The sequence below is a fragment of the Helicoverpa zea genome, chromosome 5, assembly GCF_022581195.2.
Source record: "Helicoverpa zea isolate HzStark_Cry1AcR chromosome 5, ilHelZeax1.1, whole genome shotgun sequence".
Taxonomy (NCBI): domain Eukaryota; kingdom Metazoa; phylum Arthropoda; class Insecta; order Lepidoptera; family Noctuidae; genus Helicoverpa; species Helicoverpa zea.
Window position 1 is genome coordinate 9,675,019 of NC_061456.1, and position 22,020 is coordinate 9,697,038.

A 22,020-nucleotide genomic window follows, 5' to 3' on the forward strand; every position below is an offset into this window, starting at 1 on the left:
ATCAAAATGTGTGTTCCCTCGTGAGGTTATATCATACTCTATGACATCTATCGCATTATAACTACGCATACGAACGGAACAGGGAAAAGCTTTCTCAGATTTAATTTTAGTATTAAGACTTCTGATATCATATTCTACGTAAACACTAGCAGACCTTACGCCTTACAATAATAATAAGGACAAACATAGGTAATCCGACATGTATTATGTAGCGGCGTTTAGTGGTCATATAAAATTAAAGTGGACAAAACCAATAAAGTAGTCCTTAACCTGTATTGCATTATGAGTTGAGTGGCGGCCGGCTGGCACCGGTGGTACGTTACGTGTGACGTAGTGGTGGTGTGGTGTGCCACTCCGTCCAGTTACAATTAGACCGCCGGTCGGTTTGAACTTACTACGCGCTACGCTTTTATACTATTCGGCCGGCAATGGCTACAGAAAATACTTATAGCGCTCACCATCATGCTTTTCAGTAGATCCTTTAGTTCTCGGTTACGAAATGATAAAAAGGAAGTCGTGCTAGGTAATCGTTCCTCAGGTTATACAGTGGTTATACTTATACGTTTTGTATAAAGTGTTTCTTGTCCTGTGTTCAGTGTTGTTTGTGTTATTCTTGAGTGCAATATTAAATTCTATCTCTCCAAAAATATTAAATCCAAAGATGTAAAGATATGAGGGATCAGAAGTATCAATTCCCTATTTACGCGACATGATTGCAATTTATGAATCATCTTTTTCATTATCATAGTGATGCGAGTTGTATACACGATAATAAATCATGTAGACCATTAGAGGATGCGACCAAGTCCCAGGCGGACGTTCCGCACACATGCGGCAATAGCCGTCTTGAAGCGGACGAATATGTCTATGTGCAGTATACTAAACGTAACAAGCACCTATTCCATGAAATACGATTAATGTTAATATTTCATTGCCTGTTGGGTTTAAGTATTGATTTTGCCATTCTGCTGAACCCATGTGCATTGTTTATGTATGTGTATTATATTCCACAAACGGCTCCATAAACCACATTTCCATTGTATATTTGAGCTCAAACAAGGCTTACATTGCCAATTTTGTGACTATTGACCCGGTTTCCAATTCAGATATCCATGTAAAGCAGGTACGTAAGTTCTGTGTTGTGCGTGTCTTGTTATTAGTTGCTAATATGCTGAAACTAGTTCGGAATATAGACTAAACTTAAACAACAACTCCCATGGTAAACAAACACTATAGATTTTCTTGAAAAAGTCAATAAGTGGTTGATTTATTTTGTTCCAATATCGACAGAGTGGTGCCCTCGATTAATCACGAATTATTTCTTTGTTTCCATCGATCATTACGATCAAAGGCGTCTACAGTATGATTGATACTGTTTAATATTGTATGTATTGCGAATGACTGATCGTGACGAGGCTGTTTGTCGCTAAGGTGAAAATTTCCTTTTCTTTGTGTGTCGCTGCCCTTAATTACCAGGCTTAATTACTCAACTCTATAGTGCTGTTTTAGTGTCCACCTTTGTTCTTGTTGGGTAGTTTGCACTATTAACTCTTTCTTTATTCTATACCTTCATGTATGATATTGCCACGAAATATTGTTGTCTCCAGAGATTTTCATTGCCGCAAGGAAATCAGGTGTTATGCCTACGAAAGTTGTAGCTCGTAGCAACTCTCGTAGCTCCGGTAGAGCAACGGGACAATGTAGACACTAATGATGTTGACACTAGAGGCGGCTTGTCTCACTCGTAGCACGTCCCCCCTTCCTCCCCCCTGTCTGCGCACGAGCCAACACGCCTTCGAGTGCACTTACCTAAACACGAAGCCACTAAATGTAGCACTTCCGAATATCTTCAAATTGTGTTAAGCTATCTCATCGTCAGTTTGTAAGTGGCATTATGTATATGCGGCGTGAGTGCTTAGCTGCCAACGAAATCATGTGATCTTAGCTGCTGAAGAAAAGTACGTAAATTTCGTTTCGTGGAAACTACCAAGTTCTCTCTTTGTTGCTATAGTTTAATTATGTTTACCACCCCACGTAATGAGTCCGTCTCACCGTCCCAGTTGGGTTAATTATTTCTTTATTCATTAAGCTAATGTGTGTTCTGTCTCGTGGGTCAGCTTTCTGTTTACAGCGAGTGTAACAGGAACTGGTAAATACTATAAAATTACGGTTTTTGACAAATATATTTTTGGTATTAGCGATTATTAAATAGCCACGGAAAAACCTGAAAGAACTCATACAGGTTTAGTTTTCACAAAATAATTACAAACGGTTTCATTTATTCTACTGTACATACTGAACACGCGTCAGGCATATTAGGGCAATGTCCCCTAGGATCCATTGTGGTACCAGCTTATACATTATTTACATGTAGATATACAAACTACAACAACTACTATTGGTCCCCGAATAAGTTGTGGCCAAGTTAATTAAGTAGGTCCATAGTTAAATGTAATTCGTGACAGTAATCTGCACGGTCTTAATTACTATTAGGTACTAACGACCGTGTGAAGAGTGCCTCATCAGTGTAGTTGTTGCAGTGTCACCGCTGAACGTAAGGTCCCGGGTTTGAGTTACAACGAATATCCAGTGTCACAACTTAAAAAAGACTAGCTGTGTCCAAAGCAAACTTACTAACGAGTTTTGAACCTCTACAAATTTCGATTAGACATGATGTTCACTAGCCAATTTTTGCATTGTTCAAGAGCAAAAACATTTCAGTTTACAAACACAAAAAAATGCTTTCAGAATTTTCGCTTCCCCATATAAGTTTGCAGAAAATGTTCCAATGAGTTTTTCGTCAGGAGCTAATCCATTATGGATTCGCGTTTGGGTTACACATTTATTCGTAATGGCATTCCTTTGTAATACAGACGTGCTCGCGTTATTATCCCGTAACAATACAATTGAAATCTGGATTTCGTTAAATCCAAGAATGAACGAGAGGTTTTAAAATAATAACAATGTTTATACCAACTTTATGTTTGTGAGATGTCATTCTGATAAAATGATAACTTCCCCGACTGCTATGGATGCTGACATTTTACTCTCAGGCACTGTATACTGCGTAGCCGATTACAGATTCAACAACGAACACGCATTATTATTCTGCCCGTACCCCAGAGTGGAGTAGAAGTTTCCTTAACTATGTAATTTTACAGAAAACTTAAAGGGCATTCAGTTGTCGATGTTGTTGAACAGGGCCGCGATTCTCCTAATTTTACTTAAGCGTCATACGATTCACGTTCGACTCGATTCGACTGAGATCCGATCCCGACTCGATTACGATTGAAGGGTATGTGGCATTCCGCTATTTTTTCTTTGAAATAAACGTTTTTATCCTTTTCTGTCATTCAATAATGAATCATTTTGTCTGCAAATGAACAACGATTGCAAAATGATTGTACAGCAAACTACCGTATGGACCAAAATCACCAAAATAGCAGACCAATCGCACACCAATCAAATGTCAATCGAATACGATTGGTCTTTTATTAGTAGCAGAATGCCCGATATGGTTAAAACTGCTATTGCGATTCGATTTCTACTCGATTTTGACATTATTAACTTAGGAGAATCGGGCCCCAGACTGTACGTTACAACATATACGCTTTACTTAGTTGTTGTAAAATACGAAAAATATATTTGATATTTTATTTTATTTATTTAAATGTACCCAGTAAACTAGGTCGTTGATGTAGAAGTTGCGAACTTTTAATTACCGAGGTTGGAGCCGTAGAATGACGAACATAGAGTCACGGTTGCGATTTGGAAACGTACCGGAACCGAGCTGCACGACGGCGGCGACGGACGGTTTATTTTATACACCTGGATGAACTAATTCTCACTCTAGTACAATATTCTACTACCTACATGAGATTTTTTCGAGGATTTCTTAAGCAAACAGTTAGGATACAGATGAAAATAACCTTTGCAAACAGAACTAAATGGCAAATAAAACTAGAGATATATAGACCGACTTTGTTGTTATGTTAGTAGGGACTTCGGCAATTGCTTCATTATACCATTCCGTTGTCAAGTAAATATACCTAGTACAAAACGCAATTACCAGCGCCTGTCGACACATTCGATCGTCATTTGATTATATTGTTAATACGCTTGTGACCTGCCGTTAAGGCGTCGACCCAAATAAAACCACGTTATTTATGTCTTACTTTGAATAGTATTGAGCTGAACTTATGTGGGAACATGTATGTCAATGAGGAATTTATGCATATAGAATTGACCAGTTCAGTAGATTAATGACGAATAAGGGATGAAAATAAGTATGCAAAACCTTCCTATTTATTAAAAACGGTTGCAGCAAAACCTTTATTAAAATCACGACGGATGACGCCAATTTCTAAATTCAGATGATGAAAAAACTGACATATTTTTTATAAGACGATGAGGAATAAATTTTCCTTGTGAAACATATAACAGAATTAATTAATCGTTTTGTAGCATAGTCCGCAACTTTACTTAGGTATAGCGTGAAAGTGTCATGGCTTTAACATTTACATTTGGCATACATTATTACAGTCCACTATCTCGGCCCTCCACGGCCACCCTGTCACAGAGACCAACTTTCCTCGGTTGCTTTCCATAAATTATGCAATTTAAAAATCACCGCTGTGCTTTTCCACGTCCACCGTTGAAACTATTACAACGTTTACATAACTAAAAGCTTGTCATGCCATGACTGAATTTTAGATTAGTTTTATCATGTTGTTTTTATAGTACTATAAAACAAAACATAAGATATTACTGGATGGAATCATGTAAATTACTTCTGTTTAATTAATTCACTTTTTGATATTTTGTTCCAAAAAGTTAAATACCGATCCATAAAGATCATTTGACACTTTGGTTTTATAGTTTTCCGCATGCGTTATTGTGAAAAAGTTCAACAATATTACATATGCTTCTCGATTAACGGACAGTCTGGTCCGTGTACTCATGGTGAAAGGTTGATTCAGCCTCGTGATTCAGCCTTTCCAATATTTGGTGACTAAGTAGAAATGTATTGAACTTTACCTAAACTGAATACATAAGTTATTGCCAGTATGGTTTGTGGACTTATTTTAACCATTGACGTAACACGAGAAAGGGCGCTTTTTTGGAAAAAGTGACTATGCATTAATTTACTTGCCGCACTGTGTCTTTCTCTTTACTATACCGGCTTAACTGTACTCAGAGCCTGTCATTCCTTCTAATATCTACTTCTAAATGTATGTGAGATTATTGTGTTTTATGATATGTATTAATGATGTATTGAGTGAATATGTTTGTGCGTTGTCGTAGGCTCCATCATGTTCCACGTGCGGCGGCGGCCAGCGGACGTGCAGCCGCGGCGGCGCAAGAAGAAGGTGGGCGCGGGCACCGGAGCCGCTGGCGGACGGCCCGGCAACGAGCCCATGCTGGTGGAAATGTCACCAGATGCCACACCACTGGAAAACGGACGACGACTCAGAATAACGGACGTGGTCGAGGTTCGTACTTAATTAATGCTAGGATTCCCCATTGCTAGTGTTTTTTTATATGTTCTTGTGTGTGTTCCACCCAAATCCGTCAAAGTGTGATTGATAGACAAACAACAACATTTATATTCTAGTAGGACAAGTTGGCCTGCCTGCGACCTTTTTCCAACAACAATTACGAGAGTCTGATTGCGGCAAACTTTCAAAAGTTTGTTTAACATGTTAGACTTCAAGAGTAGTTCAGGCAAACCGTGCATAGACGAACGATCTCGACGGTCTACATGATTGACTTTTTAGAAATATATTGCGATACTAAAAAATGCAGTTCACCCTATTAATATGGAATATGGAATTGTTTCTGAAGTACATTGCGTACACGTTTACTATCACAATGCTCACCATAGATCAGCTATAACGACTCAGTACGCGATCCCCAGACGATGATCACCGCTAGACAGAATGGAGGCTATACCATTTTAATTATTTACTCTCCAATTTATGGCTGAGAGTTGTAATAGACAAGCGGATAGACGTCGGTCCGACAGAATTATAGTTAATGCGGCCTAGCACTACGTTTATTTAGAAAAATGATAAGAGTATTAAGGAGACGAACGTTGCAGTGCCATTTTGCTTTTAGTGCTTCTGGTATTAAAAGTTATGGTTTCATTTAAAATGGAAAATGGTATCCATAAAACTGGCTACAAAAAGTGTATATTAATATGAAATAGATTGCATTTCTGAAGTTCAGAATTGATGATCTAACTCTTACTATGACTAATACTTTATACTTTCATAAACAAAGAGTAGCTGTTCAAAAATAAACGTTCACCTGTCCTCTGGGAGCCTATATTGCCAGTACAAATAAATTTTAAACATGCATGGAGCAGTTTGTATTAACTCTTTGATGTTCAGTAGAGCCACTCGCAATATAATCCCGTAGTGATTTCATTCATACCGTATACAATGTAAGAATAGACAATAGCATTCAACGGACAAATGCCTACAATAAACAATTTAGAGTAGTTTCTTGTTCAGTTTGTAGTTTCGCGAGGGAACAGTCAGGTGTGCTGGCGATCGATGAAAGATATCAATGTCGTTCGGTCAAACACATCATGTTTTATATTCCGACAACATCCACTTAAAAAGGCATTACTCGCCCACTGGGCGCAGCGTCACGCTGAAAATTGTTTAATTGTACTGAGTTATGTTTTATGCATCAATAAAAAAAAAGGCTATGTATTTTTATAATTTCATGAAGCTTTCAAGCCACGAACATGTTGACATTTAGACATGAAGGACTGCGGTGAGTTTCAACGTTAGCTATTTTCAGTGATGTCTGTCTAGTTAAAATTGCATTTTATTGAAAACTTCATTTCTTCAACATTATACTTACTGCTGAAAAGATACTATTATTCGATTTGATTATACCTAACATTTTTCCTGTGTTCGAGCTTGTTAAAAAATCAAAGTACGATACTACTTAGTAAACATTTTGTTATCTGATATGAGAAATAAGCAAAAGGCACAATATAAAAGGCCCACGCTTCACCCATTTACTTGATGCTTTTTAAATAAACATCGTATATAATTTTGTTTTCTTTTTTATTATTCTCTAAAATTAATTTCCTTGGCTTACGGGAATTAATTTGAATAGGCAAGAAACATTCCCCTTCATAGAAATAAAACAATAATTTCGTCACATTTCTCCCATAATTCCGAACACGGACTCACAGTTTTCTGTACAAGAATAATTCAATTACGTTGTTAACGCTGCTCAAGTCTCGAGCTTTATGAATTTAATAAACACCGCTTTCGCGTCAAAGTCAATCCGTACTAACATGCTCAGAGTTCCCTGGCATATTTAAATTACGACTTCGAGCTAATTTGTTGCCAAGGTAATATTTATTTAATCAAAGGATCAATTTCTTTAACCTTGTAGCATCTGTTACATTTTCAAAGAATTCGCCCTGTAGCATTTCATGACGGTTGAGTTTTTCACGCAAACTCATTGCATTTTATAGTTGAAATTCCTAGAATTCACCTTGACAACCTTGCACTACTATGTTACTGAAAATCAATGCCAAATCGACACGTGATCGTTATGAAGCTGCATAAGTTTCCTTTTACCTTGGATCACACTCATCCTTGAATACATCCCCTTTCCTTAAATTTGGAAAACAGAACTATAACGTTACTAATACGCATATGTTGTCGGTGAACCTGGGCCTAAGTACACAGATAAAATCAATCAGCCTCATGATAATGATAATGTTTGTTGGAAGGTGGGTTCTGGCAACGGCACGAGTCTCCAACTCTACGGGCCGTCCATACAGCCGCGGCACTGCGTGGTCGCGCCCGCGGAGGGCGGCGGCTACTCCGTCACTCCGTTGCACGCCGATGCTCATGTCTACGTCAACGGACGCAGGATCATGCACTCGCAGCGGTTACAAGTAAGTTATTAGTATCGGCGTGAATATTTTGGGCAAAAAGACTGGACATGATAAGACCCAGTCAAACGACTGCCTTTCAATAAAAATATGCTCTGAGAAGACATATGAATATTTTAAATTCCAAAAATAACTATTTATTATTTTCATACAAATCTTTAAAAAAGTTCAAGTCATAACATGCGTGCACTGAATAGGTAAGGAGAAAAGCTGAAAAACTTTTTTTAAAATAAATTATATTCCGTGCTAGTTTCTCGTTAATACTTTTGCACACATTAAAACATGCCGCGGTCATCACAGTCACGGTATAATAGAAATACAAGTCGAATTTATAATTTAAATATGATGGATGATGTCGTTTCTATTGTTGTTAAGTATTAAACGCTTCAGTTCTATTAAACGATAACGTTAACAAAGACCAAAATACAAAGAAATTTTCACAATTGCATTTTCTAGACGATCCCCTTAAATTCCTATAGGGCCAATTAACTTTAATGAAATGTCAAAGCAAAGTATTCCTCAGAGCCAAGTTTCAGATACCGAAACATAAACCAATAGTCCCGTGGAAAATTGTAGTCTCTAGGTTCTTCAAGATTGTAAAGAAAACTCCTTCGCCTTTTTTAACTTGTATTTACATTGCAATAGAAATTTAAAACATAAAAGTTATATTAAAAACATGGAAAATAAAAAATCAATAATTTGAACAAAAAACCTTTTCTCTTGACAACTGTCATCTATGTTCTTTTTATAATTTGTCTTTGAGCTAAAGAGGTTGAATATCTCTATACTTATTTGGACATACCGCCCACCAAGGACATATTCGCCTGAATTGTCCTTAACCATCAAGAGCCGCCCACCATGAGGTAATTGGACAAATAAAGAGCATACAATAAAACTAAGAACAAACATATTCAAAACAAAACTAGTACCTAATCAATAGGCAAAACACATAACTTATTTGTTGGTCTCTTAATTCTACACCCGTTGCATTTAAGGGTCACAACCCTAGTGAGTCCGTCTGAACCCGGATGTTTGTCCATGCGACTGGGAAAGTGGTCTGGAATTGAGACACGCCTCAATTTGAGCTAGTAAGGTGGACATTTCTTCGTAGGTAAGGGTTGAATCACCGATGACACACTTTAGGTGATATTTAGTGGATTTGATCCCAGACTCCCAAAGTCCGCCAAAATTTGGGGCATGAGGAGGAATAAAATGCCACTTAACGCTGTTAGTACTCAACCAACTTCGAAATTCATTAGCAATTGCTGACCTTTCAGTAGCTACCAATGATTGTAGTTCTTTGGAAGCACCAACGAAGTCTTTTCCATTGTCGCTCCAAATTTCGCTGCAGTGTCCTCTCCTGGCGACAAATCTCTTAAAACCGGCTATAAATCATTGAGCGGCGAGATCACTGATAGCTTCTATGTGTTGATATGTGCTCCTCGTACCTCGTGGTCATGGGTCATTCTTGCACTAGTAGCGTGCAAAAATGATTTTTGGATGGAATTATGATTGGATATCTATCATACTCTCAGTCATTTTAGACTTCTGTATTCTACTACCTACTCTTAATATTCCCTTGTTATCTATTCAGGGACATAAAGGTCTCGGTTTACTTTTCTTGCTGACAACTCCTGACTTCTTGATGCTATTTATATCTTCCTTGAACTCTTGAGCTTGATATTTTCTAATACAGATTTCCAAAGCGTCCGTCAATTCTTCGCTGGTTAAGTATACTTCCCTACGCCCTTTATGCCTTAAAAAACGTCTACAGTATGCGTCTCTAATCAACCTTTGAAGAGACGAATACTTTACCCATAACGGATTATCTTCATTGGTTGCTAGATTTGCTTTAACAGATTTTGACACTGATTTCTTCTCCAAACCAGTTGAAATTGATTTCAGTTTGGTCAAGTCAATTGTCTCCCAAACCTTCTTGAATAAATGATTATCACTAAACTGTGAACACATACTAACTAATGTGTTGTGAAGTTGTGCTGCATCGACATTGCGATCAGCATGAGGTTGTCCAGATAAAATCCAGCCCAGGGATGTGTTTTGCGCTATTATAGGCCCTGAACCGCATTTAACTAAACCCTCCTTAATGACTTGGCCATAAACCTCGGCTCCAAATAAAATGTCAATTTTACTTGGAGTGTGGTATTCTGGATCCGCCAGAACCAAATCTTTCAGTTGAGGCCAAGTTTGTATTAAAATCTTTGTTGATGGAATCAATGTTGTAATGGTTCTCATTACATATGCTTGGACTTGAATGCTAACTGTAGGATCGTGACGTGATTTAATAGTTACAAAAACTATGAACTTTGAGGCAAATGCGCTCTCGTCACCTCCTATACCAGAAATGACGCTCCTGGTTGGTATCTTCTTTAGTCCCAGCAATTGAACTGCCGATTCTGTTATGAAGGATGTTTGAGATCCTTGATCTAGCAATGCTCTCAGCATTTGCTTATGACCACTCTCAGTCTGTGCTTCGACTAAAGCGGTTGGTAACAGAACTCGGTTAGGCACTACTCTTCTCGAGAAGTGTGTTGATTGTGTTGGTAAATCTGATTCTTGTGCCGTACTGGAGGCGGTGGGCAACGCAGACGTTGCTGATTTGACAGCTGCCGCTTCTCCGGACAGGCCACTTGTGGTAGGCGACGTGGATCTTGAAGAAACCTTGGGGTGTAACAATGAGTGGTGCTTACGTTGACAAAGCTGGCAAGTAGTTTTAACTCGACAAAACTTGATCGAATGATTGGAACTTAAACAATTATAACATAATCGATGTGTTCGGACGAACTCACTTCGGGTTTTGTAATCTTCTTTACAAAACTGTTTACAATGACTCAAACTATGATCTTGTGTACAAAATGGACATGTTAGGACAGTAGTACCGCTATCTGAACTTACTGCGTGAAGGTTCTTTGACTTAACAGCTGTGGATTTTTGTGTAGACTTGGCAGTATCTAAATATTCCAACGAGCGAAATCTAGATTCTAAAAACGACTTAAATTTATCAAAGGTTGGCAAATGTTCTACAGAGCTTATCTCTGCTTCCCATAGCTTGCGCGATTCAGAATCTAACTTGTCACTAATAATGTAAATAATGATGACGTCCCACGACTTTGTATCAATTCCGAGATTGCTTAAGCTATGTAAGCAATCCACAGTTGTATCTAACAGCTCCTTCACCGAGGATGATGATTCCTTTGCAACAGGTTGATTCATTAACCGTTTTAGAATACAATTAGACAAGTAACGCCTGTTGTCATAACGTTTAGTTAAGGTCTGCCAGCATTCTTGATAATTGGCCGCAGTGATTGGTGTATGCCTTAACAACTGTTCTGGTTCACCAGCTAGGTACCCTTTTAAATAGTGCAGTTTTTGCACATCATCAATACTGTCGTTGTTATGTATAAGGGAAAGAAACAGATCGCGGAAGGTAATCCACTCGGTGTATTTGCCTGAAAATATTGGGATCACAATTTTGGGTAATTTTACAGTGGTACATTTTCCCGTTGTTGACTGTTTATCCTGTATAACCTTTGCTGATGAAAATTGTCTAAGAGCTTCCTTTAATTCAGATTTATAATTAATGTAAATTTCTTCGGTTAATTCATATGCTTCACTCGTAAAATAATTATGCTTCCTGTCGGTTTTTTCAACAATCTCTCGATGCGTTTCGATAAATACTGCCCACTGTTGTTCTAGTGTCTCCAATCTAGTTTCTAAATATGACGGTGTGATGCGCTCTTTAGGAGATTTTTTGTAATTGATCCTACTTTTTTCTATATTTCTTTTATTATCAATTTGTATATTAAATAACGTATCCATGACTATAACCGAATGAGTATATGAAATAATGTAACAAATCAACAACAAAAACTGAACAATACTAGTTAGTTATTTGCACACCTTCAAAAAAACCTATGAGTCATCATAAATGTGCAACAAATTCAAATCTTACCAACTACTTAAAATTATGAAAAGTTTAAATGTATTGCACTTTCACTTCGAGTCCGCGAGTTCATTAAATACGATCAAACACCAAACAAAACAGAGTTCCAATCTTGCTCCAATTGCACAGTTGAGATATTATATCAAGTTTTTACTCACAGCTTGAAGTCCAATTCTTACATTGAAGTCATCGAGCACCCAGCTCTTGTACTACCTGGTGCACTGAAGTATTTCATTGTAGAATTCTAGCGGCGTTTCACCATCGTCTTATCTCTCTCATCGCCGATTCCTGAACCACATGCGCTCAGTACTAACGCATTGATCCGGCTCGAAGGACCATGGAAAATTGTAGTCTCTAGGTTCTTCAAGATTGTAAAGAAAACTCCTTCGCCTTTTTTAACTTGTATTTACATTGCAATAGAAATTTAAAACATAAAAGTTATATTAAAAACATGGAAAATAAAAAATCAATAATTTGAACAAAAAACCTTTTCTCTTGACAACTGTCATCTATGTTCTTTTTATAATTTGTCTTTGAGCTAAAGAGGTTGAATATCTCTATACTTATTTGGACATCCCGATAAATCCTTATTTTCATTGGAAACAAAAGTATTGCCAATACATTCTTCTATTTCTCAGAAAAATACAGTAACATAAATCTTGAACTTTATTAGAAATTTAGCTTTTAAGACTGAAAGCTTTTCTATTTTCATTGGTCCGTTATAGAGTTTACTGTGCACTTAACATAAAGACGATCGTTTCCGACGTCTCGAATGTCGGTGTGTCTCGCCAAACGTTCCATGTATTACTGCCAACCCATTTAACTATTCGTACTTCGAAAATATCGAACCGCAACGTAGCGCCTCATATACATCGACGAACACATTGTTTGCATTGCTTAATGAAGCCATCGCTTGTGTAAATGAACGCGCTTTCATTAAGTTTTTAGCTTTTGTATTTAACTTCAACATGTTTAAATATGCAAGTATTCTTGGAGGAGATCTCCGTGCCCCTAAAAGATAAGAAAATATTATTCTAATAAATACAGCAAAAATCAATGCATATTAAATTCAAGAAAATAATACTTTTACTGAAAATTTGATAGATCTGTTTATTATAAGATATTAAAATGCCTGTTTGTTTATGGTAACCTGCAAATATACGACTCTGTTAATATATTCCAGGAACGCGTCGAACTTATCGATCAAGGTCGGATACTTGCTCCTAGGCTCTAAAAATGTTCGGTCGAGTTTTATTTGCAATACATTCATCAAAACGCCCACGCATTTAACAGATATCTACACTCGCGAACTAGTAAATGGGCATTCTTCTGCGATACAGTCTCGGTTAATAACGCTCCCAATATTTTATCTGCGGATTTCAAATGTACTTACCCATATTTTACCCCAAAGAGTCATCAAAATATTTGAGAAATCAATATCGTCATAAAAAGGCAACTTTCGAGCAACCGCAGAGTCGTAATACCGACGCTTAAAATATTTTATTGAATTCCATGTGGTCAACGTTTTAAATGTATTGTTTTAATCCAAATAAGAGTTAATTGAATTTGTGAGTGATCGAGTGATTTCAGTATCAACTGGATTTAAATGAATGTACTGTTTTGTCGCAGCACGGTTGCCTACTTAAATTCGGGCGCGTTTCGACGTTCCGCTTCGTAGACCCGACACAGGAGAACCTCATTAACAGGAACCTAGCGCAATCACAGCACTTCGGCTCCGGCTCAATATACGACAGGTGAGATTATTGCACACACACATTCGCTCGTTTCTCTATGTTGTGTATAGTTGGGCCCTATAGTTAAACTTAGACTGATCCGAACATTTATTTGGTCGATTAGCTGTCGAAAATCATCGCACAATTGCAACATTTTGTTATTATTTTTAATTTAAACTAATTCTACCAATGTAAGTAAACACGATCAATCCCGTCGCTTTCTAATCACTATCAAAGCTGTGTATTTTATGTTTTTCATCTTTCATTGTTTGTTTTCTTTTGCATGTTTCTGTCACTGGCTCACGAATATCCGCTTGTGTACGTTACCCTTACGTTAGATCGCCCACTTCGCCCGGCGAGAATAGCGGTGCAATGTCCCCGACGTCGATGTCGTCGCACCAGCCCGAGGCGCTCGACTCCAACGCCAACACTACCAACGACACAGAGTATCAGAGGACGATGAGTCCCGTGTCGCACGACACGTACTACCGGGACGCCAATGACACCATGCCGCCATACAACAACAATAACAACTTGAAGCTCGACAACGAGTCGCTCATTATGTCGCAACACCTCAACGACACCAAAGACGACTACACGAAGGACGATCACTCGAGCTCCGTATACAACGACCAGGATCAGAGCTCCAATGTGAACCGCACGTCCAACTCTGTGCAACAATACAAAGACAATTACGAAACTACGTTCGACTTAGACGGAAACGTTGAGACAAAGAGCATCTGCAGCGCGAAAAGCGGGGGCTCTGGACATGACAACAGGTATTTAGTTATAAATTGATTCAACCACCCTAACGGATTGCTGTGGAACTGACTTACCTTTTAACTTGATAATTAATGTACAAACTTGCCCGGGCACAGATTTTGTTAATGAATTTACGTCTCTTTCATGTTGAATAATTATCGAACGAATTTACATCTTTTCAGAAATGTCCGTAAAGTTCAAGTTTATGTTTAACGGAAAATAGTGTTCAGTAAAACTTTTTTATGCTTATTTATGTTTTATGTGAGCTTTTCGCTAATAACATATTAATAATTCTGCAGAAACATCTTGAACTTTTGACACAGTTTTACCACTTCCCTAGCGGACAACAGTTTTTACAATCTTCTTAACATTACAACAACAATTTATTGGTATGTTTAGAAACCCGTAGCCTTATACGGAACAAAAAGGGCCAGGTGTTACAAGTGGTAAAACAAGCCTGCACCATTCGAATTACATTAAAAAGCAATTAAATAAAAGAAGACACAATTTGTCGCCACATTTTATTGGTTCGCAGTAACGGTATGTGTTGATACAGGATGACGGCGGGTATGATAAGCGGTCGCGGGTGCCAGGAGGCGATCTTGCCCGCTGTGTTGGAGTTCCCCGAGGCGGGGCAGGCGCAGTTCCTAGCCGCCGTCATCACGCACCTCGACCCACACGCGCCCGCCTTCAAGCTCGCACCTGTCTACACCCTGTATCTATGCGCCAGGTGAAATACACGTTATGTTAATATGTACCCACTACTGATAATTATCTGGCCTCTATACTAGTGCATCTATAATGTTTTAAGCAGTTTAGAATTTAAACAACTCCTAAACTTCTACTTATTCTGTTTAAAATTAGAACTCAATTTTTTATTTACTCTATTTTATAAGTCAGGTGGTTCCCCTATTTGTTTTTCAACCAGCCAACAGCAAGTTACTTTCTCAACTGTAAGTAAACAAAGCTGTGTACGAACTTGAACAAATAAACTTGATGGGCAATGTTCTATTTAATAAATAATACAACCTTTACGAGCTACATAAATCGTGGCCCAACGACACGTACATAAAATTGTAGAACGACTCGAATTACGCATAAAAGAGAATCATTAATTCTTCTGGAATAAATAGCTGTTCGGAAGGCGTTAGGTTAACTGGAGTAAAACATAAATACCCATTTTCATTCATTACCATTTGTCATCCAAATCCTCTTGATTTTGTAGCAAGATTAAGCCAATTACCAGAGCCCATATAAACATAATAAACAAGGATGTATTCTCTTCCATTTATATCAATCCTGATAATATTATAAATGCGAATTTTTGTAAGGATTTTTGGGTTTTATGGGCTAGATTTAACGTATCAAAATATCATATAAGCTGATTTTTATCCATGTGCGGGGAGAAATCTCCTCGGCACTAGGGTGAAACGGCGGCCAGAAGCTGGTAGCGTCATAAACGCAATTTATATAGCAGTAATAAACAATAATTCCATGTGTTCAGGTATCGCGCGTCCACTCATTACCGGCCGGAGTTGACGCCGACGGAGCGCGCCCATAAACTGACGGCCTTCCTACACCACGTAGCTAAGCTCATACATGCCACCGTACAGGTAATTACTAACGCCGGTTTCACCGATAACATAAACGTCTGATTTTCTTGAAACAAATAAGCACGTTAATAAATGAAAATGTGCTTGTCTAATAAGCATAATTTCAATACTTAAATGATTTTGATTTTGACTTTTTGAAAATTGAATGTGAAAATGCATAATATTTAAGTACATATTTTATACAGATATTTACAGAACTAGTATTTTACAATTATATTTACATTTACATATTTACAAAAATAAAAAAGGGGGAAAATTAAAACTAATTATCAAAAAATTCATCCGCATCGCCGTCAGCGGGGAAATTCATAACTGTTTTAAGAAAATTGACGTTTATAATATTATAGGTGCATTTAAGCTTAAGTTCTTAAATATCAGGATTTTGTTACCTACATTAGATTTACTAACAATTAGCATTTTCTCGAAGTTTTGTGATTTCCTTTTGATATTTAATATTCTGTTTCCAATATCCAGGAGCGTTGCAGCGATTCGGCGGCTCAAGCGTTTTGGATGACAAACGCGAGTGAGCTCCTACACTTCTTGAAATACGACCGGCACATATCGTCCTTCTCTACACAAGCGCAAGAAGTGCTCTCTCTGACTGTGCAGAATGCTTTTAGGTATGGTACACTATTGGTATGAAATTGATACAGATTTCTGTAATTTGTCTTGTTACTTGACCTATGAAACCCAAGGTTTGATTGATTGAAATATGGGTTTATGGAATTTCATTCGCTTTTTTCTCCATAAGCGTTTTTTATCATCATCTCCCGAGCCTTTTCCCAACTATGTTGGGGTCGGCTTCCAGTCTCACCGGATGCAGCTAAGTACCAGTGTTTTACAAGGAGCGACTGCCTATCTGACCTCCTCAACCCAGTTACCCGGGCAAAGCATAAGCAGTTCTTATGTTCCAGTTTTATATACTTACCTCTGAAAATACGTTTATTTTTTTATTTTTCCAGCAACCTAGTAACGTGCTTCCAAGAGGAGTTGTCCCGCGGCCTCGCGACGCTCACAAGCGTGGCGCCAGCTGACGCGACCGAGGCGACAGCGCCGGCGTTGCAAGCGTTGGCGGCGGCTATCGTGCTCCTGCGCCGGTGTCGCGTCAACGCGGCGCTAACAATACAGCTGTTCTCGCATCTCTTCCATTATATTAATGCTGTTTGTTTTAATAAGGTAATTTTAAATTCCAACTGTAAGGTGCGGTTTTACTGGTTACCGATTAAGTTTCAGTTAGTTAATGTTATCTGCCAGATAAATTCTGCGAGACCTGTGAATCCTAAAGTTACAGATTATCTATCAGATAAGTTTCTGATGGCTTTCAGAGACTATCGAGAACCAGTAAACTGGCCATAAATCTTCTTGTTGTGTATGATTAGCTCTCTTCGCACCCTGCTGTAGGTATGTTACATTTGGCGATATATTTCTGAGTATCTCTTTGATAAAACTTACTCCTGAATGCTTTTGGGGATCAGAGTACTAGTATAGTATTTTTGCAAGTTCTACACCAAACTTCCTTTTACCATGAGCTCTTACATAGAATAGAAACACTTAAAGTTTGTTCTTGGATTTAATTAACTACTCTTCTCTTACCAGTTGGTAACAGAGCCGGGCATGGTGAGTGGTCGGTGGGGCGCGGCGCTGTCGGCGCGGCTGAAGGTGCTAGCCGCGTGGGCCGAGCGGCAGGGGCTCGAGCTGGCTGCCGAGTGTCATTTCGCGCGGATGAATCAAGCTGGTATGTACCCCAGTATATTAATCTTTCAATAATAATATTTACTTAAACTAGCTGATCCCGTAAACTTCGGATCGTTTAAACCTTCCCTGGACCTCTACTAACATTTTAAAATCAAAATAAGCCAAATCGATAGATCCAGCTATTCTCGAGTTTTAGTCAGACTAACGAACAGCAATTCATTTTTATATAATATGAAGATAAGTACAAACAGCTTACAAAAGAACAGAAAATAATTTAGTTATGGCCATTTTCTATAACAATGAAACAGTTAGTATTGGTTACGGGTGGTTTTTTTTTGACAGAATTTTACGCCTAGCAGAACGTCTAAAGCTAGCATCTGTAAGCGCAACAAATTGTTTCTTATTTAATTAATCTGAGAAAAAATACTGTGTAAAATACATGTTATATTATTTTTATTTCTAAAAGTCAACAAGTTTCATATATGTATTTATTTATTATAATATTCACCTATTTATTGCAGCGCGTCTCATCCAAGGCGAATACCGAACGCCAGACGAGGCAGTAGGCGCATTAAAAGCCTGCTTCAAACTCAACTCAGTACAAACTCGCGCATTACTGACTCCGCTCGCACCGCCCGATGTCGTAGAAGCTGGAGTATCGTACGTACGTGCGCATACGGACGAGTTGTACCGCGCGGATGGACGAGACATACGGCTGGAGGAGGCCGAGTGGCTTGGGGCTGGACTTTTGATTCCTAGTGATGGGTTTAGTGCAGAGGTAAGGTTTGGCTTTTAATTATTGTGTTAAGCATACAAGAAGTCGCATATGTAGATAGAACAGATTTTGATAATGCTGAATATGTTACTTATCTTTGGATCGGCTTCCAGTTTTAACTAGATGCTGGATGGATGCAACTAAAGTATCAGTGTTTTTCAAAAAGCGGCTGCTTGTCTGACCCCCTCAATCCAACTATGTACCTGGACAAGCCGATACCATTAAGATGGTGGTGGTGGTACAAAGAGGAACACGATATTACAAAGTATAAGTCGGACCGACTGCGCCCCACATTGCTTTACCTTTGCCCTGTGCATCTGTTGTTAAACCACGAGCTTCCCCCAATATTTAGTGACTATAAAAAAAAATCCATTATCAAGGTGGTATGCGGCGTCCCACCCGGCCTCGCGGAATTCGTAGCACCACTCCAGCGCGGAGGCCTGTGCCGCCTCGCGCACCAAGCGCAAGCGCTCGGCGTGTGGACGGTGTACCTGTGCGGACACGCGCCGCCGCAGGCCCGCAGGCCCGACCCACGGCTGCATATCATACAGCTGCATAAGAACTCGAATGGAATGGGACTCAGTATTGTTGCTGCTAAGGTGGGTAACCACATTCTATTGGTCAGAATTTTTTATACGTCGTGAAACGATAAGGTTGAGTTGAGTTCCTCTTACTCACCGTTAGAAAAGTGAACCTTAAGCTTTGGTTTCCTAGGAAAGCGGTGCCGTCATATAGCGGCCGTAATACAGCGGTGAATGACGTCACCAGAACGTTGTCTATGTAAAAAAAATGGGACGGTTTCCTAGAGAGCGGTAACTGACGCCGTAACTTCAAAAAGCGGTGCCGCCATTTGCATGACGGCCGTCTTGACGGTGTCAGATAGTTTGGTGAATGTTTTATTGAAAGCGGTGAAGCTTTTTTAATACGTATTTGTGTTTTTTTTCGGAACAACGTCAAAAATTAGTTACAACTCTTGGAGCAGCGAGGACGACGAAATTTTAATAGATTTCGTTCGTAACCACGAAGCAATATATAATATAAAAAGTAAGAAAAAGTCAACTAAAACAGAATTGGTGTCGTGAAATTTGAGAAATATTAAATAAAACAGGTTAGTAAGTATGATACAACTAACAAAAAGTTTATGACGGTGTGTTAAAACGGCCGTGGAACTTTCCACATGTTATCACCGTAAAGACGACCGTCTATTTGCGTCCGTAATATGACGGCCGCTATATGACGGCACCGCTTTCCTAGGAAACCCAAGCTTTAGCGATACTTTTTAATCTTAGAGAATCTTTTGTCAAATCTGGTACACGACATTTTTGGCTGGTTGTACTCTAAATACAATATTTTTAATAGAACACAACAGCATGACCTCTTATAGTTCGAGCAAGATAGTCAGCCACTAATCGCGTGACATAGCATTTTTGACTTATTAAACGAGAGAAATGAACTTGCTTTTAAATCTGTCCAATTTTACTAGTAACTAAGCAACCACCATTAGATTATTAACCTCAGTAAAGAGTTCATTCACATAACTATGGCCCAAGATCACCGACAGCATAAACATCAATTTTCTTTAAACAACTGTTTAAACGAATAAATTTATATTAAAGAGTCGTTCTAAGTAAACTGACGTTTATACTGTCGATGAACTTTGACTTAAGTGCATTTTCGACATTAGGGTGCGGGACAGACGAAGCTGGGTATCTACATAAAGTCAGTGGTGCCGGGCGGCGCGGCGGCGGCGGACGGGCGGCTGGCGGCCGGCGATCAGCTGCTGTCGGTCGACGGACAGTCGCTCGTCGGCATTACGCAGGAAAAGGTACGTAAAATACAAATTTAATATAAAGAAATAATTAAATGTCTTGAGATTTGTTCATTGATTAATTGAAATATTAGCAGCACTATAAAAGTATCAATAACTTATGTAAAACATTGCTGCAACGGTGAGCCTGTACGAAAATTTGTAATTTGATAAAAATCTTAATGTCTTCAATATTTCATTTGTACCTTAGAAAGGAGAGATGTCTATAAGAAAGAAACGATTTATTTTGCTTAATGATGTATAGGAGCTTCAATCCAAAGCTAACAAAATTCGTGAATACTCGTAGGCTGCCGAATACCTGGTGCGGACTGGGCCTACAGTGACGCTGGAAGTGGCGAAGCAAGGCGCCATGTTGCACGGCTTGGCGACGCTGCTACACCAGCCCGCGTATAACCAGAGACAAGGTATGTACTTTAACGTAGACGCAGTATTGTTCCCTTTTATATGGGTAATTAATTAACATTAACTAATATGTGAAAAACTTTATATTCATGAAGAATTTAAATGTACTTTTCAGCGTTAGTTTTGACTAATTAGGAAATCATATACTCAACTTACAACAGACTCTTTGTTAGATTCCATTTTCATTCTATTTCATGATCAATTTTGGTACATAATATTTTATAGTCAAATGGTCAAAAGATACAATATACCTGTCGTGGCCGAACATCTATTGTCAGCCAATTTAACTACATTTAGTACCATACATCCTCAAGATAACATATTAAAGTAACAAATTATTAGGTCAAAGTCGTCATCAAGGTAAAAATCATCGCCACGCACAAGTTTCCTTAATTTAGGCAAGCCTACCTAATAGCTAGGTTTATAATGAGGTGACGTTTATATTATGTATCGTAACTGTAACGGGTGTTGGTTATGTCACGCCGGGCAGTGGAGGAGCTGCAGTGGGAGGACCGCGCGCGACGCAACTCGGGCACGTTCACCAACCCCCACCCCGCGCTGCTGCGCCCCGCCTCGCCGCGCACCGAGCTCGCCACCGCAGGCAATGTGTTCCCTCCCCCCCGCTCCACACTCCACCGGTCCAGACTCTCACCTTTTATTTTGCAGTCTTCACATAATGACGCCGTACCGCTGAATATATTTTACGTTGCAGGCTTACTTGCGTTTTTTCTTTCGTTTCTTTTGGTTTTGGCTTCGTTAGAATTATCTGTTCAAATGCCGAATTGAGGTTCATGTTAGTATCTATTGCAGGCTATGGTCGACGACCCTGTCACAATCGATGTCATTTTCTAAGAGATGAGTCGACGGAATCGAGTACGGACGAGAGCGAGGAGTGGCCTCAGCAACCTCATTATCACGGTTCAATCCCCAGGTTGATAGTGACGCTAGACAGGGAAAATAACCAGTTGCAGGAAGATTTGTCCCCGGACACGCCGGGCTGTCCCATCGAACTGAGGAGTGAGGCGCCGCCACCTCGACCCATACCTGTGTTCACGTTCACGTGCGAAGATTTTGATGAACTGCAGCAAAATAACGAGACCACGACTCAACCTGAAGAGTCTCCGCTCCCTTCAAGAAGCGAAACCCCTCCAGAAGAACCACCACCTGTACCCGAGCCTCCCGCTAATTACGATCAGTCTAGCGACAACGGAGATTCCATTTGTTTGCCCCCGCAGATGGAGCCCATAGATACTAAGCTAACCTTAGACTTGTTCAATGCACGTAGTAGAGAAAACGAGTTTTATAGACAACGATGTACTGGCAT

At 39.1% G+C, this 22,020-nt stretch overlaps 1 protein-coding gene across 1 annotated transcript in view; it reads left to right on the top strand.

Moving 5' to 3' along the window:
* LOC124630193 (afadin) overlaps positions 1–22,020 on the top strand; it is a 69,014-nt gene that overhangs the window by 31,439 nt on the left and 15,555 nt on the right. Inside the window, exons 10-22 of the mRNA XM_047163932.1 lie at positions 5,305–5,492; positions 7,763–7,930; positions 13,518–13,642; positions 13,960–14,400; positions 14,940–15,113; positions 15,888–15,996; positions 16,471–16,616; positions 16,959–17,172; positions 17,593–17,731; positions 18,213–18,469; positions 18,847–19,065; positions 20,151–20,291; positions 20,581–20,698. Of these exons, the coding sequence (XP_047019888.1) occupies positions 5,305–5,492; positions 7,763–7,930; positions 13,518–13,642; positions 13,960–14,400; positions 14,940–15,113; positions 15,888–15,996; positions 16,471–16,616; positions 16,959–17,172; positions 17,593–17,731; positions 18,213–18,469; positions 18,847–19,065; positions 20,151–20,291; positions 20,581–20,698 (2,439 nt within the window). The remainder of the gene's footprint in view (positions 1–5,304; positions 5,493–7,762; positions 7,931–13,517; positions 13,643–13,959; positions 14,401–14,939; positions 15,114–15,887; positions 15,997–16,470; positions 16,617–16,958; positions 17,173–17,592; positions 17,732–18,212; positions 18,470–18,846; positions 19,066–20,150; positions 20,292–20,580; positions 20,699–22,020) is intronic.